The sequence below is a fragment of the Acromyrmex echinatior genome, chromosome 6, assembly GCF_024713525.1.
Source record: "Acromyrmex echinatior isolate Ae372 chromosome 6, ASM2471352v2, whole genome shotgun sequence".
Lineage (NCBI taxonomy): Eukaryota > Metazoa > Arthropoda > Insecta > Hymenoptera > Formicidae > Acromyrmex > Acromyrmex echinatior.
In genome coordinates this window covers 11,406,135-11,423,699 of record NC_141857.1, presented here as the reverse complement: position 1 = coordinate 11,423,699, position 17,565 = coordinate 11,406,135, and the positions used below count along the sequence as shown (strand labels likewise).

General features: G+C 36.7%; 1 protein-coding gene and 1 long non-coding RNA gene across 34 annotated transcripts in view; both read left to right on the top strand.

Moving 5' to 3' along the window:
• LOC105148557 (intraflagellar transport protein 81 homolog) overlaps positions 1 to 17,565 on the top strand; it is a 588,627-nt gene that overhangs the window by 209,443 nt on the left and 361,619 nt on the right. Inside the window, exons 11-12 of one of the 33 annotated variants that reach the window (XR_015545353.1) lie at positions 5,020 to 5,165; positions 5,415 to 5,627. The exons of 26 other annotated variants lie outside the window; for them this stretch is intronic. Coding sequence is in view for 4 of the 7 variants with exons in the window: in XM_087406979.1 (XP_087263105.1) it covers positions 5,670 to 5,831 (162 nt within the window). In the remaining 3 variants the exon portion in view is untranslated. Of the gene's footprint in view, positions 1 to 535; positions 615 to 649; positions 1,096 to 4,168; positions 4,530 to 5,019; positions 5,628 to 5,669; positions 5,850 to 6,001; positions 9,828 to 17,565 lie in introns of those variants that run through there. 6 more of the 33 variants (XR_015545354.1, XM_087406979.1, XR_015545347.1 and 3 more) reach the window with 6 other exon arrangements.
• On the top strand, positions 13,726 to 16,588 carry LOC147909434 (uncharacterized). Its single transcript, XR_015545476.1, has 2 exons — positions 13,726 to 13,767; positions 13,936 to 16,588. It is a non-coding gene; the product is annotated as an uncharacterized LOC147909434 (long non-coding RNA).

The window sequence follows — 17,565 nt, the reverse complement described above, 5'->3', positions numbered from 1 at the left end:
AGAATGAAATAACTGTGTTCGGGGATCAATCATATAACTTTTCTGCTAATGCGAAAACGTAAAAAATACAAATTTTTATGTATGTATAACTGATCGCAGAAAGGTTGTAACATTTTTTTCCTATGGATTTCAAAACTCAGTCTTACTTGTAGAGCGGTTGAATGGTTAGATCTATAAGAACCAAGGTGAGAAAGCTGCATTCCAAAATCCATAAAAAAAAGTATTGTAACTTTTCTGTAATCGGCTGTACATATATATATATATATATATATATATATATATATATATATATTATATATATATATTGTATATATATATATATTATATATGTGTGTGTGTGTGTGTGTGTGTATGTGTACGCGATTGTTAATTATATTAATTCAAAGTCAATTTAATTAAAGTTCGAAATAAGGCATGATATTGTGTTATTTTTATATTATAATATTATATTCGTAAATAACTGATAACATCACATAAGATCACAACAAAAGTTATATTAAAACTATAAACTATAAAATCATATTTTATTTTTTAGAAGTATTCTTCTGCCGCGCGCGATATTATATTTTATAAATAATATTTAAGTTTTTAAATAAAAAAAATCACATTGAAAATTATATTTTGCACTTATTATTTTCACACTTAAAAGAAGGAAAATTCATAATCGTGCCCCTAATTTGAGACAAAATTTGGGACGCATTGTAAAGTGACGAAGAGTTAAAATTCTCTTTTGGACGGTTGGCACTTTACATTACTTATGAAGAACATACATATATTCTTTCTATTACAACTTTATATTTCGCATTTGAAGCCATCCTCAATAAGGTACAAAACTTAGAAATAATTCTTACATATAAATCAAGTTCCCTCTCAACGGTATAAATTTAAATCCTTCATCATGATATGCTAGTGATGATTCCGAGGAAGTTGCAAACGTATATTAATTACTAATAAGATGAATCCAAAAGATTTATATCATACTTGCTGGGAATGAAATGTCTATTCAACTCGCTCTTACAATTGATGTTAAGAGCGATAAAATCATTGGATTTGAAGATTGGGGAAGCAGACAAGATAATTTGCTGACCATGCAATTGTTTTTTTATATAAGATGTTTATCATCTGATCGGGAAACACCTATTGGTTATAGCCTTTCTAATATAGTGTAATCTCATCTACTTACCTTTTAAGATATATAAAGGAATAATTAACATTTCTACAAAGATGTGATTTAAAACCGAAAGCTATTGTTTGTGACTAGGGAGGGCTTAACATTGGGGCAATTATCGTATTAATACAAGAAACACATGCGCAACATTTTAAATAGAATAATAAGTAGAAGAAAATATATGTTAAGGATATTAAGCTAAATATTCTACTAAAAAAAATACTATAATAGTACTAAGAAACATAACCTTTTTAATAAGAATAACACTCTGAATGATATACTAATTTAATGACAATTGTGACATTCTATTTTTTTTAATTATGAAATGCCAATTTTTAAAACTTGAAAAAAAAGTGCTAAAGATATCAACATGAGTGTTTTTCCAAAAAAATTCTGTGAATGTATTCGAAAAGTATCACGACAAATGTTACGTTTGAAAAATATTTTAATTTTTTTTTTAGTGTTGAAGGAACTTTATTGCTAAACGTGTTAGGACAACCAATGTATTCTAATGTAATTATTGTAATTATTCGTAAACGAACAATTATAGAAAAATTGATTCGACAGAGTATGTGTCGAATTTAATTGGTAGAAAATCAGTATTTTTATACGTAAATGAACTCTGTTTTTCTATTAAAAAGATCCGAAAAGAAATTATGTTTTTGTGATATTGTGTTTATCAAATGCGCTTGGTGTCTATCAGTATTATGTTTAAAATTTTTTTTTATAACTGTCATCCGAATGTGTGTAAAAATTCTAATAATGTTTTAATAGATGATAATTAGGATGATTCGATAGGTAGGGAAGTTTTGAGTAAAGAATTGAGGAAGAAGGGAATAAGTGAGAGTTTGATAGGAAAGAAGTACAAGACATTTTGATAGAAGAAGTACAAAGGAATATTCTAGTAAGATGAGAATAGGAAGGGAGAAGGGAAAGAAACTTTGAACGGCGAGAGGGATAAGACAAAGTTGTTCATTGAGTATATACTTCTTCAATATTTCAATAGCAGATATAGAAGGGGAAAGAAAAATGGGGAAAAATAAAATTAAAAGAAAGAAGAGTAATATGCTAGTTTATGCAGATGATATAATATTGTTAGCAGAAAAGGAAGATGATATGAGGAGTATGCTTGGAAGGCTAAAAAGATATCTCAAGAAAAAAAGATTAGAATTAAACACAGAAAACGAAGATATTAAGATTTAAAAAAGGAAAAGGAGAAGAAAAAGAAAAAATAGATATAGAAAAGGAAGAGAATAAAAGAGGTAAGAGAAATCAAATATTTAGGATATATCATGAAACTAAATGGAGAGTAGAAGGCTTATATAAAAGAGAAAACGAAGAAGGGAACCGCCTTGTTAGGTTACATATGGGGAATACGTAAAAGGAAATTTAGAAAAGATGGGGAAAGAGGTTGTGATTTAATGCGCTAATATGGCCAGTAATGGGTTACTGGAAGTATGAGATAGAAGGGAGAGGGAGGAAATACAGGGTGGGCCATCTATTGGTACGTTTTTGAATTTCGTCGTATAGCAACACCGAACGAGCTACAGACCCGAAATTTTGACAGTTTATTAGTCATACCGTCCGCGGCACGAAACAACATGTTTTCTCTTGAAGAGCGTTTTGAAATTTTAAAAACTTATTTTCAAAGTCAGTGCTGTGTCGCCGAAACTGTACGAATTTTGAAAAGAAATATGGGTCGTGATAGAGCACCCACCGAAGGAGCTATACGCAAATTGGTGAGGAAAGTTCGTGAGAAAGGGATGTTAGTGGATGACATTATATTACGACTGTTTTGAGTGAAATTGGCGCCGAGGTAGTCCAAAATGTCATTAATAATTGGGGTGACCGAATGGCATACTGTAAGGCCAGTAGAGGGAGCCACATGAACGAAATCGTTTTTCATTCTTGACGCGGATACTTTTAGCTTCACAACAAAAAAAAATTAATAAAAAATATCAATGTATGCTCATTTGATCGCATTTTTAAAAACGTACCAATAGATGGCCCACCCTGTAGAAAAGATTAATGATAGATATACACAAAGACATACAGATAGACATAAAGTGAATGATGGGAGTAGAAAAGAATACATCAGAATATATGATAAGGAAAGAAGTGGAAAGGGACAAACTGAAAGGAAGGGTAAGATTAAGGGCATGGAAATTTGAAAAAAGGATAGAAGAAGGTAGAGGGAAAAAGTTAGCAAAGAAATACTGGAAGAAAAAGGATAACGAAAAGAAAGGATCTGTCGAGATAGGAAAGAGAGAAAGAAAAATTTTGGAAAGAAAGAAAAATGAAAAGAAAAGAAAGAGGAGCAGAGAAAGAGGAAGAGATATTAGTACAGAAAGACAGAGTTATAAAGGAAAGAGAGATGAAAAAAGATTAGAGAAATTTAATAGATGATACGGGAAGATTAAAGATGAAGAAATTCCATGATATTTAAAGGAAGGATGGATAGAGAATAGATGGAGAAAGGTGATTAAATTTAGAATGGGGAACGAAGTTGAAATGGAGAGGAAATACTGGAAGGAAGAAGATAAAAAGATATGCAGATTCTATGGAGGAGCACATATGAGAAGCATAGAGCCTATACTTGGGAGCATATATGAGAAAGATGTAAAGCATGGGAAGAAAAAGAAGGTACATGGGAGGAAAAACTTAATGTGATATTAGGTGATGAGAGAGAGAGAGAGAGAGCAGGTGCATAGATTTATTAAAATGAATCATTTATGACAACAAAAGAAGAAAGACGAAAAGAAAATTGTAATGTGCAAAAGTCGTTTGAAAAGTTTTGGACCTTAACATTAAGATGGTATTACTCATCAAAATCATTCTGATACTACAATCATACATGTTTTGCAAGATACCTACGAAAATTGTAGCCATTATGGCAATTAGTTATTTAATAGTTATTTGTGCCTGTCGATGTTAATGTTTTTTGTAAAAATGGAAAAAATCAAATTTCGATGATCGCTATAAGATCAGATGTTATTACAGGGTAAATGATTATAGAGTCAAGAGAAGGAGCACAGCTTATATCGGCAGGCAAACTATTTCAAAATTCAACTGCTGTGCAAACAAAGGGTCGTTTTAAAAATTCCGTTCAGTATAACAGCAAGATGAGTAGGCTGTCAGAAAGAGGAGACAGTTGGTGAAATCAATTCTTCTATCATTCGTGGACTTCTATCAGCCTAACAGTAATACTTGGAGACATGTTTATCCCTACGCAGATTAGGATAAAACATCTGGCGTTTATTCATCTTTTTAGTTATGTTTTTTGTTGGTAGGTTAAATCAGTGAGAACAACCGCGCAGTAATCGAAGATTGGAAAAATTAGCAAGGTTATAAGGGTACGTAGGTGAGTTGAAAGGCAGCCTTTGTAATAATTCAACCTCCATAAGATGCCCTTAACGCGATTAGAGACATGCTTGATTTGCTCATTTTAGCTCAAGGTGATGGTAATACATAGGCTAAGGTTAGTGACTTTATTAGTGAATTTAATAGGCGGTTTCGTTAAGCGTTGTATCTGAGAGAGAAGTATTATTTATATAAATCTGGCGCTGACGAGAAATATGATCTTCGTCTTGTCAGCATTGAGCCTGAGGCTATTGCACCGAGGCCATTGCTCAGGCCTCTATCGCGACGATATCCTCTCGTATTCTCCCAACAGCCTCCCAAAGATTAACTGGAGGGAAATGGAAGTAGATTTAGATGTTATCCGCGTATAATATATTGGACCATCTAAAAAGTATCCGCGGCACTTTGTCACTAGATATATGACCATCAACATACATCTAGTGACAAAAAACCGCGGATACTTTTTAGATGACCCAATATAATACTTACAGTACTTTAGTAAGAGCCTCAGATCATTAATATAGAGGGAGAATAATAGAGGACCAAGAATGGAGCCCTGCGGAACACCTGTTAAGATAGGCTCCCAAGACGAAAAGACACCATTAAAGACGCGCACACGTTGGGAACATTCGAAGAGGTAAGAGTACAACCAGGTTAGGACAGACTTGGAAAGTCGAAAGGTGCTGAGCTTGTAGAGAAAATGACTATGTGTGAATATGTCGAGATTATATGTCCTGCCGTATAAATAAAATTTTTTTTTCCTTTCGCTACATTTCCCTTGGCTTAACAATAAAAGCTTAAGAAAATTTGTCAATGAGAGCCTGCATTAGGTGTTCAATGTGATAATAATAATTTATGTATTCACAAAAATATAATATAATTACAGACGTTTCGACATCAATATTATGTCCTCTTTAATGCAAAAAATATAATCCTCCAGAAATATTGAATTCATTTGATATGTGTTGTCAAAAGTGTAAAGTACATCGTTAAGCTGTAATTTTCGTCAACACTGTATCGTCATCTGTCGTATCTCGTCAAATACTCAAACTAAGAAAGTTATTATAATAAAAATAAAAAACGAGATTTTAACAAAGAACATTGACTTAATATTAAATTAACCTTTACCGTACTAATACAGATAACTAGTGATCGAACGATTCTTGTTCGTGCAAGTTTCTTGCAAACTCGGTTAACCCGGCGCTTGTTATTGCTGCGTAAAAAAAGTTTGTGTTGGGGAGGCAGCGGCGCGACTCCGGCCGTCAACCTGCCTGTAACTGGCGTGCAATTCAAGTTGACGTGAGACACTCTAATAACTCTTGTGAGTATACGATGTTATTATAGTTTTTTGTAAAAACAAAAATTGTATCAAAATCATTATATATTAAGTATTCTATTTTTACTCTAAATTAATGTCTGAATGTTTGTTTTTATTTAAAAAATTTCTTTCTAAAAGAATTATTTATTTCTTAGACAAATGAATAGATGGATATGGATAAATATTTGTGAGCAACATCGTACTTACATATATAGCTTGCAAAACGTAAAATTTTTCTTTTATGCATATTTATTTAAATGTTTTTTCATTTTATATTTCTTTTCATTAAAAAAGACATTATATTACAACAAAATAAAAATGCATATTTTAACGCGGTTTTTTTCTATGTGTCTCTTACTGAAAATTACTTATATTTATGTGTTCAATAAAAATAATTCAACTTTTTGTAGAATTCGAAGTTATAGTATTTTTTTTTTACAACTTCATATCTAAACTACAGAACTTTGTAGTCGTTTTTTTATATTCATTTATTATGAAAAATTATAATTTTTTAAATCAAATGCCATTTTTTCCCAACTTATGAGTCTTTCAGTAATTATAGATTATACTACATTTTATTATTTTTCAAAATGAAAAGTCAATATTTATTCTAGAAAGTTGAAAATATATTGGTAAATTTTTTGAATTATTTTAAAGAGGCAACAAACCGAAGTAATTCCAATGACCCCTGATAGTATGGATGAAGTACCAAATTGTACATAGTATAGTAAGAGTTAATAATTGTGCACTATTATTTACTTGAAAAACAGATTAACGATGTTCTATACAATATAATAAGAGAACGATCTGAATACATTGAGTTTGAAAGGTCAATAGCAAACTCGTTTGTTTATCAGAAATAAAATTAACAAATATGGAAGCAACACTCATCCACAAACAATGTCATAATATAACAGATTCAATAGATCCGTGTTGCTCTGTACATTTAAAGCACTTCTCTATTTTTTAATATACATTGCTCTGAGATAAATCCCTTGATTTAGTTCACATCGTCTGTATAAAATACTTTAGTTCAAATATTTACGTGAATATTTCATACGAAAACTTATTTGAAGTCATATGTTGATTTCTCTATTACGCCAGTACGGCTATGACACGTGCGTCGGCTAGCGCGTGCCATCAAATCACTCGTGAGGCACGTACCGCGATCCGATGTCGAACAACGAAATTCCCGAAGAGATAACTCCACCTGGAGACGAGGAAATCGTTTCCATGAGCCAAGACTTACATAAAAATTAGCAAAAATTAGTTATTTGATTAAAGCGTTTCAATCTTCGTAATCGCTTGAAATAAGTATCGGTTACCGCGTACCAACAGTCTGCGACGCGTGTCGTTTGTCGCTCGAATTCCCGGACGAGAAGATCGATTGAACAGAATGTTATTATTTTGCAGTTCCGTGTCATATTCTTTACATTTCTATTCAGTTCATTGTTTTTTCTTTATCGTTATAATTATTTTATAAAGCCTGAAATAGGTGTAAGCAAATGCGAACTAGTCGTGTTTTGCAGCACCTGACGTGCGCCGACTAATCAGGATCCGACGAGCGAAAAAGCGGATAAGAAAAAGAAACCTGGGAAATAAATTAGTTAATAACGCTGAAATCTTATTAAGTATTAACAAGAAATTGATTCGAATCTGCATAAATTTAGTTGCTTCCGTGTCAAATTCCAGCTTGGCACAATCAATATTTTTATGGGAAACTCAATGCCTAAATTTGGTAATGTATTGCCAATTCTTAGAAAATCGAGTTCTCCTTTCTTCTCGATTCGCGAGCACCACCAACTTGCGCCTATATAAGCGCGACAAAAATCGAGCAGATCGATTATTTTTTTATTCAGTCTGAATCTATCTGAATCATTTTTTTATTTAGTCTGCCTGGGGCGGGACATGTCGAGCAAGAAAAGCAAGTTCTTTCTTTTCAAATAATATAATAATTCTTGAAAAAGTGCATGTCACTATTTATTTTTTTCTCTCACTCTGCTTTTTCTTCTACACCCCAAAGGGACTGACTGCGCTTGTAGGAGCTGTTCAGTTTTTCCTCTCACATGTTATGTGATGTTATCCTTCAGTCAACTTACACTGATTTCTAATCCAGAGACACAGTAATGTTTCGGCGCTAAAAAAACGCATAGCGTTTTAGTGCGAGACAGTACCATTAAAATAACTGCAAACGATCGCGTCGATAAATAAATTTTACTTTTCCATAAAATGACAAAGAAAGGTAACCGCGCAGGTAGGCGGGTGCAAGTAATGATGTTATACAAAAGATTAATAGCTTCCGGAGAGTTCGATTTCTTCTTCTTCCCTCAGGATCTCTTCGGAATTGCACCACAGCCCAGCGACTCAGGGCTCTCTCCGTTGGAACACCTTTCATCTCTCTCACGATTCTAAGATCACTAACGAGGAATCTCCCGCGCAAAGAATTAAACGCGCATCACGAAGGCTGATGCCACCGCCTTTGCTCAAACCATGCGTTCCATGGCCGTCTCTCGTTAGGCCCCGAAGGCCTCCCAAATCTCGCGTCGATCCTCTCAGGTCGTGTTTGATATCGACAATTGAACAGTAATCCACGTATCGGCAGGATATGTAGTGAATAAAAATATAGAAACATATTTAGCATTCTATTTAATTTTCTTTCAATCCACTTCTCTCTCCTTTCTTCATTAATACGAAATGATGAAACGGCTTGAATTGCTTGTATCAGTTGTAAATTTCTTGCCTAGAGAACGTAATTGTTCGAATCAATTATTGTTTCCAATCTCAGAAATAAGAATGTTAAAAATCGAGTCAAATACTCTACATTCTGATAAATTAGATAACTAATTGTGTTGAGACATCATCATCTTAATTCTTAAAGATATTAAATTTCAATATTAAAAAGTTTAAATGATTAATATTAATTCTCAATAATTTTTCTCAATGAAATATACTTTAAGAATCCTGTAGCATGTGATACACCGGCGCTTGCAGTCTCACAGGTTGCCGCTCGACCTGAGACTCGCCGCCACTCTGATCGTACCTCCCTCACTCTAACAAATAATCTGCCACTTTTCTTACGTGTCAGGCCGTATCGTTTATCTCTTCATTCCTTACCTAGCAGTGATGCGGTAGATATAAAATAATCTCTACATCCTAACATAATTTTAATGTTCGCATCTAATTAAAAAAATGTTATACTGCATGAACATAATAATGCTATGAAAGATAACTGAGAGACTGTTGAGTTTAAAACGAAGGTTAATATCATTAGATCCAGCAGAGTTAGAAAAACACTTACAAAGAGCAGTATTAAGATCAGATGGCGTAATGTGAAGAAAGTAGAAGATGTCATGTTCAGCAATAGAGGAAGAGTAAAAGATGGAAGGGAAAGGAGAAAGGGATGAAGCGTAAAGAGAATCACGGAGTTGGCTGTAGAGACCGCAAGGAGAAGGAGAAGCAGGAAGAGATTAAACTGATCAAGAGAAACTTCAGGCTCAAGCTCTATAGATTTGGAATTGGTAAGATCAAGCGAGGGCAGTTCTACGCATAGCTAGGAGCAAGCGGTTAAATATGTAATTGTTCTTGGCATCGACTTGGTTCCTTGTCCTTCGTTGCACAGAGAGCGAAAAATCGCCCATCTCTCAGAAGAAAGATGAAGAGGAAGCATACGCCTGGCTATCTCTAGCTCGCATTCTCGAATGGATAAACGTGTCAAGCCAAGAAGCCGATGGCCTTTTAGTTACGAATGATCGCAAAGGAATGATACAGTCCCGAGTGTTTGCAAGGTGCATGCTTAGAATTGTAACTTTTTCGTCGACAAAGAAGGCTCGGGTAATACTGGATCAATCAAGACAGCGCAAAGTATTACGGAAAGTTTCAAGGTCGAATTTTGAATAGTCTCTGACGCTTATAATACGTGGTAATAATCGATAAACGGGGAGATCGAGAGAAATTTCTATCAAATTATGGTTGGAAGAAAAAGGAATAGGATAATTGGTTATAAGAGGAGAATAATAATTGATCGCTTATAATACAGCGATCGATCCATGAATGAGAAAAAGATATGTGATGCATGTTAGAAAATGGAATGATAAAGAAATAATTGCTTCAGCAGAAATCATACAAAAAGTCAGAATCAAAGGAAGTTTGGTTCAGATTAATGTTGAGATCACCAATGATCACTACAGCAAAATAAAAGGGAAGGTATCTCTCAAAATCAGACTGCAAGAGAGATGCCCGAGCTTTGGAGGACGATAAATAATCGCGAGTAGGACAACACTTTTTGATAGAAATATCAAGAAGAAGGTATTCTGGTTGGCCGCAGTAGAAAGCGGGTGACGAAGCGAGAGTCGTAACTTCTGTTGGCCACGTATACGAATATGATCCCTCCTCCCTCCTCTCTCTATCTAAACGGAAGAGTCGATATTCGTGAAGGTCAACAAAAAAGCACATGAGGTTTTATAATGTCTCGGACATTGCAATAATGCCATATGTGGATTTAGAAAAGTGATCAGAGAATTCTGAGAAGTAGGAAAAGAGGGATTGACAGTTAACGTGGCACAGACGCAAAGACCCGAAAGATGTTGGAGAGGCAGAAGTCGACAATCATTTTCTGTTTTTAAGCGAGGATTGTTTGAGTTTAGCATCCAGAGCACTTTCCATGGACACGGACAGAGAACGAGGCGGATAGTCATCTCCTGCCCCCCATCGGAGATTCAAAAGGGGATCGCGATGACAACAATAGACGACAACGCAGTCGTTGGCGAAGATGCACCAGCAATAATCGAGATCAAATGCTCCCAATTACGCAGACCAGTTGGGACGCAGAGAGGTGGCCTAATGTACCCATATCCGTTATGTATCCATGAGTGATGTAAACGTCCTTCACCGACTAGCCTCACCGAGACAATACCGAGTTGAAGCAAAGAGCCTCTCATTCAGTTTTTTCTCGTCTAGCAGAAATCCTTGAATCTCCGCACCATTGGGAAGTCCCTTAGTTCGTTTTCCGTAGATTCATTTGTTGCGAAGATAGCTTGATTACCAGAGGACCAAGGTATGGACACTCGTTCTTAGAAAAAATCCAGCCCTATTTCTGCGCCATTTGGGCGAATAGACAGTTTTGGGAACTACTATAAATTTCAGCATTCCTGTTTGATCTATATTGTCAATATGATTATTGTTCCCATTCTAGCTGACCCTTATGAAAAAAACCTACTAATAGTGTATTAGTGCAATAATGCAATAAGTAAATTTGACAAGTAGTGTTGCTAGTAGTATAATAGTGGAAAAAAATTTCACTGCAATTTCATTGAAATATTATTGCAAAAATATTATTAGTATCATATTTTAGAAGATACACGACAAAATTATAATAAAAAATAGTTTTTCAAATTATGAATTCGAGAACTAATTTTATGATGTTCCCATGTGGTCACCCCACCAAATCTATATCTTTACTTAATATGCTTGACTTCTGCGATCGTACGGGAACTGCTCCTTTGAAGATCATGAATACTTATAATGCGAATAGACGTATAGTTGTAACATATCTGATCAAAGATGTTGTGAAACAGACGGAACACATATAGAAAAAATAATTAATGTTGAATGTAATTCTAATGTACAAATGATACCTATGATAACTTGTTTTTAATAATACTGTGAAATATTATTTCTACTGAAATATAATACTAATTGTTCTAATGATATATATGTATTTTTTACGCTAATAAATTTTTTATACCAAATATTACAATTACTGAAAATAATTCTATATCAGCTAGAATGAGAATAATAACATGTTGACAGTATCGATCCAGCAGGAATGCTAAAGTTTATAATAAAACTCTATTCACTCAGATGGCACAGAAATAAGGCTTAGCTTTTTATAACAGAGATTCCATATCTTAGAGAATGAGGACGGTCTTCCTTCGCGGAGATACAAAAACAAGCAACCATGTCGGCAGATGCAATTTTGATCTTAAGAAAGGAAGCGATGCATGCAACAATCTTCCTTGAATTTTTAGGTGGACGCTCCTTGACTCCAAATATAATAAGCTCCGAATTAAGCCTATCACGTTCGAGAGATTCGAGAGAGCCGAGCATCTAACCGCCCCAAAGCCATCGTGTACCGCCGATAGGGGAGATCTTGCCTTGAGGGTTCTTACATGCCAATGCCATATTAGCACTAAAGACTAATCTAGGCTATGTCTAGGAGCGGCAAGTTTAGGTCGGGGAGGGGGCGGCATTTTTTGAAACAAGTTTTAAAAAAATAATTATTTTTGCAAATGATTGAGGAAATTTTCCATTGATCATTTGATATTTGTTCGCGTCGCATGTTCCAATATACTCCTATTATAACTCCTACTCATTTCAACAAGCGTATTGGGTAAAAAAACGTAGATGAAATGAATACAGAATATTAACAATATGGGTTTCAGCACAAAGATGGTTGTAACTGAGTCGTGAAACGTGAGTTGTAGTCGTAGGTCAATGCATAATGTTTTGATCAATCTACAATTACGATTTACGTTCCACGACTTAGTTATTTTGTTATCTGTGTGCTTAGGCCCGATCTCGTCAGTCCAACACTTATGCGCCAGCACTTCAAAACGAATGTGCTGCGTATTCGTTTTAATAAAATTTAATCGTAGCAGCTTCCATTAGTACGGATACGTATCACATCCATTTTCGACACTACGATTTTATTGATAAGCAAAAGAGATGAATGTAAGATTCTTCAATTTTTATAGACGACCTTTTTTTTAGGTGTTTGTTTCGCCGACGAAAGTTGAATGAGGGCGGCAAAAATTTCATTAGAGTCATTTCTAGAGTTCATTTCTAGAGTCGCTAGAAATCTTTATCCGACTCTGGATCTAGTCAGAGAGAGGGGGAAGGGGGAGAGGGGAGAGGGAGGAAGGGGAAGAAAAAGGGAGAGAGGGAAAACGTACATGTGTATGCTTTTCATACGTAGCAAATAGTTGATCGCAATTGAGCGCCCGCGTCGGATGATGAGTTGCACCGCCTCTGTCTACCTTCCATACGTAATTCTTTAACTTCCCCTTATAATTCTAAAACTAAGCTTCGGATAAAATTTTCACTAAGGAAAAACTGTTTTATAATTATGTCAAGAATATATCATTTTAAGGACATACGTTTGTTCTGAAATACCCTATATATGGGATGGATCAATAAAAATGAAATCGTGTTAATCATCAGAATTTAATAATATGCAACAGTTAGCATTTCATGCCAGAAAGATATGTGCAAAACTCCGATGCAATCGAATTATATTTTCTTTTCTAAGAGTGTCAAAGTTTTCAAATTTAACTTAAAAATTAGGAAATGTTAATTTTCATATCAATGATATTCTCTTTCTGTTTTACTATCTGTCACGTTTGATTTCACATGTGAGCATGTAAACATTACTTTAATTTGCCATTTTGGGTACTGCCCATTCGAAATTTGAATTAATGAGTTCTCTAATTGACTGTAAGATAATACTGAAAGAAGTTTTGGGAAATAATGAAAAAAGCGTGACTGAGGGGACATAGGAAATTCGAATTCGGACCCTCGTCTGTATATTGGCAAATTGTCATGAGGGGTAATCTAATAACGAATTCGGTTGGATCATTGACTCAGAAATTAACATTTCATAATTTTTAAGTTAAATTTGGAAACTTTGACACTCTTGGCACAACAGAAAATACAATCCAATCGCAACGGGGTTTTGCACATTTTTTCTTGGTGTATAAAATATTAATTATTACGCACTATTATATTTTGATTAACACGATTTCGTTTTTTTTTACTTCTAGCCTAATACATATATGTATGTATATATATATATATATATATATATGTATATATATATTAGGTATACAACTTTGCTTCCGTCATTTTCCTATAGATGGCTTTAGTGGTAAGTGGTGATCGAAATAAATATTATAGATTATAAACGTCATATAATAAACTTGGGCATCTGTCAACGTAACCCCATAGAAACATTAGTCGATTTGTGTCTGCATCATAAAGTTATTCTCTATTGAAAATGTCAGTTTACGAGCCAAATTCTCGTCATTTGTGAGAGGTTTTAATTTTCTGCTTCAATATGAAGAAATCTGCGGCTGAGGCTCATCGAATGCTCTCAAATGCTTATGATGAGGTCGCTATTAGTGAAAGAACGTGTCGTGAGTGATTTCACGCCTCAAGAACGGTGATTTTAACATCGAAGACTGGCATAGCGGTGGAAGAGAGAAGGTTTTTGAAGATGCAGAATTGGAAGCATTACTTGATCAAGACTCATGTCAAAATCAAGAAGAATTGGCACGATCATTGGGAGTGACTCAACAAGCCATTTCAAAACGTCTCAAAGTCATGGGAATGATTCAGAAGCAAGGAAATTGGGTGCTGTACGAATTGAAGCCGAGAGATGTTGAACGGCGTTTGTTTGCTTGTGAACAGCTGCTTGAAAGGCAAAGACGAAGGGATTTCTGCATCGCATTGTGACTGGGGACGAAAAACTGGGTTCATCACGATAACCCCAAGCGCAGAAAATCATGGGGAGTTCCCGGCCAAACCGAATATTCACGGCTTCAAGGTCATGCTCTGTATTTGGTAGGACCAGGTCGGCGTAGTGTATTATGAGCTGTTAAAACCGAAACAATCACAGGCGATCAGTATCGAACGCAATTGATGCGTTTGAGCCGAGTATTGAAGACAAATGGCCGCAATATAACGAGAGACACGATAAAGTAATTTTGCAGCATAACAATGCTCGACTCCATGTTGCGAAAGTAGTCAAGACATACTTGGAAACGTTGAAATGGGAAATCCTACCCCACCAGCCGTATTCTCCAGACGTTGCTCCCTCTGACACTTGTTTCGATCAATGGCACACGGCCTGGCTGACCAGTACTTCCGGTCTTATGAAGAAGTAAAAAATTGGATCGATTCGTGAATCGCCTCAAAAGATGATCAGTTTTTTCGACGCGGGATTCGTATGGGAGAAAGTAGTGGCCAGCGATGGACAATACTTTGAATCATAAATGTATAACCAGTTTTTTACAATAAAGCCTCGAATTTCGAAAAAAACGGCGGAATCAAAGTTGTACGCTTAATATATATTGCAACCGCACTCATGAGCGTGGCGCAACTTCATCGCGCATTCACAGCTAAGATTTTCTTATGCAATCGAATGACGGGTGACATTAAACGAAGCGCGACAGAAATGCGTCTTTGCGCGACCGTTCTTAAGGGCGACACATCATCGCAAAACAATAGTTGGTCGCCAGGCACGAGCGAATGTGCCACTCTTTCTCGAAATTACGCGATATTTTCTTTATGCAATATTTTAACGAGCTGTGAATGTCAACGGGCTCTTCAGCCTCGGAAATGGCAGAGGGGGCGGTTCGTGGTCGAGGATAGCGGATCGTTTGGAGAAGCGAGTAGGGACGGCAATAAGCACATCCGAATTAACAATAGCAAAAATAACAAGTATATTGAATAAATCTTCGACTTGCATTTACATCTGCCGACAAAATCGTAATATCGACGATAAGCTCTAATCGAGCGCGATAATGGCTTCACACAGGCCTCGATGCTTTACGCTAGACGTATCAATTTCGTTAGATTCCCGCGGCACGAGCTCACGCCACACAGAGATACTCTCGCAAATTATACGAACAAGACTTCGCCGCTTCAAAAATACGATGGAATTCGACGACGATTGTAGCGTGGACACGGCGTGACCTCGTGCGCGGTCGCAGGGCTTTGCGCCGCTCAACCGAAGTTCAGAGAAAGACAGAATACGCAAACTTGACGCCACACAATCTCGATATGATCGAATACGCGCAATTATTACTGACTACAATAAATTATCATTAATCGCTATGACACAGAGTGCCGATATTCTAACAGACGTGCAGATCTTACGCTGCAAGCTTCCGAAACGACAAGATACGCGCCGATAGTGCGATATGGGACTTCGACACGGTACGATATAAAAGAAAGGACACGCGACAAACGTTTACAAGAAATGACGAGGCTGTGGCCTTGGCGGACACAATAGAATTTCCCCGACTATGATTGGCCGTTCCGAGAGGAGACACGTGTATTCGAATTCTACGGAAATCTAATGCACGGCAATGCCACGTGCATTCCTTACAATTGGCCCGATAAGATTCCGATAAGATCGTGCCTCCCGGATTCGGAAACCGGCGACTTTAGAGCTTATGATGTTCGTCTCATCGTGACTCCCGCTAGTGCTCGTCGCCTCCTTGCTCGCACGATTCTTATCCCTTCGTATGTCCTGCGTCCTTTCACGCACGCTCACTTCGCCGACCACAGCACAAGTGCCGGGCGCTGATCCTCTCGGGGGTACACAAGCCTTGTTATCCCCGCGAGGAGACCTTATCGTGCCTTATTGGCGCGTGGCTCCGCGGCTCCGCTAAACGCGGGAACCGCGTCATGCATGTCCTGGCGCGCGAAATTTGAGAAGCCGCAGGATCTTTTCGGGCTGCCTCGTGTTTCGGTGTTTTGCGACAGCAAAAGGGCGTAATAATGAATGATATCATCTGCGTGTGACCCGGGGGACAGGGTGTCGTGCGAATCCGTCGGCAGCGGTCGTTATTCGACTTCCATTCCGTCCTTCTTCTCTCTTCACGGTGAGGCGACGTCAATCTGTCCAGATCGCGGGAGTCGCCAGCCTCTATAACTCTCAGTACGGAAAAAAGAAACGAAAACGGTAATGCGAAACGCGTTAAACACGCAAATAATGTCGCAGAAAAAGCGCAGATGCGTTCGCCCCCTAAAATGTGGAAGGACTCAGAACGCGAGACTGCACTGTTTGGTCGGACCGTGCGACCATTATGACGGAAAACGTCACGTCACAATATATATATATATATATATATATATATATATATATATATATATATATATATTATTAACGCCGAAAAAAAATCAAAGCCAAGTTGGATAATGTTCATAGCACATCTGCACCAGCGTTTGCGACTGTATACCAATTGGATGAATGAATTTAAATGCGGTCGTACATCCACATGTGATGCATCTCGTTCGGGACGTCCAATTAAGGCTGTTACGCCAGAAATCGATAAAGTCCACGATATTGTTTTGACTGATCGACGAGTGAAAGTGCGTGAGCTTGTTAAAGCCACAGGCATATCACATGGCACAATGATTTCAATTTTGGGTATGGAAAAGCTATCAGCAAGATGGGTGCCGCGTTTGCTCACTGTGGACCATAAGCGCGACCGTGTGACGATTTCAAAACAATATTTAGAGATGTTTTAACGTAATCCAGATGAATTTCTGCATCGATTCATTACTGGACGAAACATGGATCCATTATTTCACACCCGAGACGAAGGAACAGTCAAAACAATGGACTTCACCGAGTGAACTAGCGAAGAAGGCGAAGACCATGAAGTCGGCCAGAAAAGTGATGGCCACAGTTTTTTGGGATGCACGCAGTATAATTCATATTGATTACTTTCCATCGAAGCGAAAGATCAATGGCAATTACTATGCAGTCTTATTGGACCGTTTCAACAACATTTTAAAGAAAAAATATCCCCATTTGGCGAAGAAGAAAGTGCTCTTCCATCAAGACAATGTACGAGTTCATACGTGCTCGGCACCAATGGCGAAATTCAATTCCGCTACGAATTGCTTCCCCATCCAGCATATTGGCCAGATT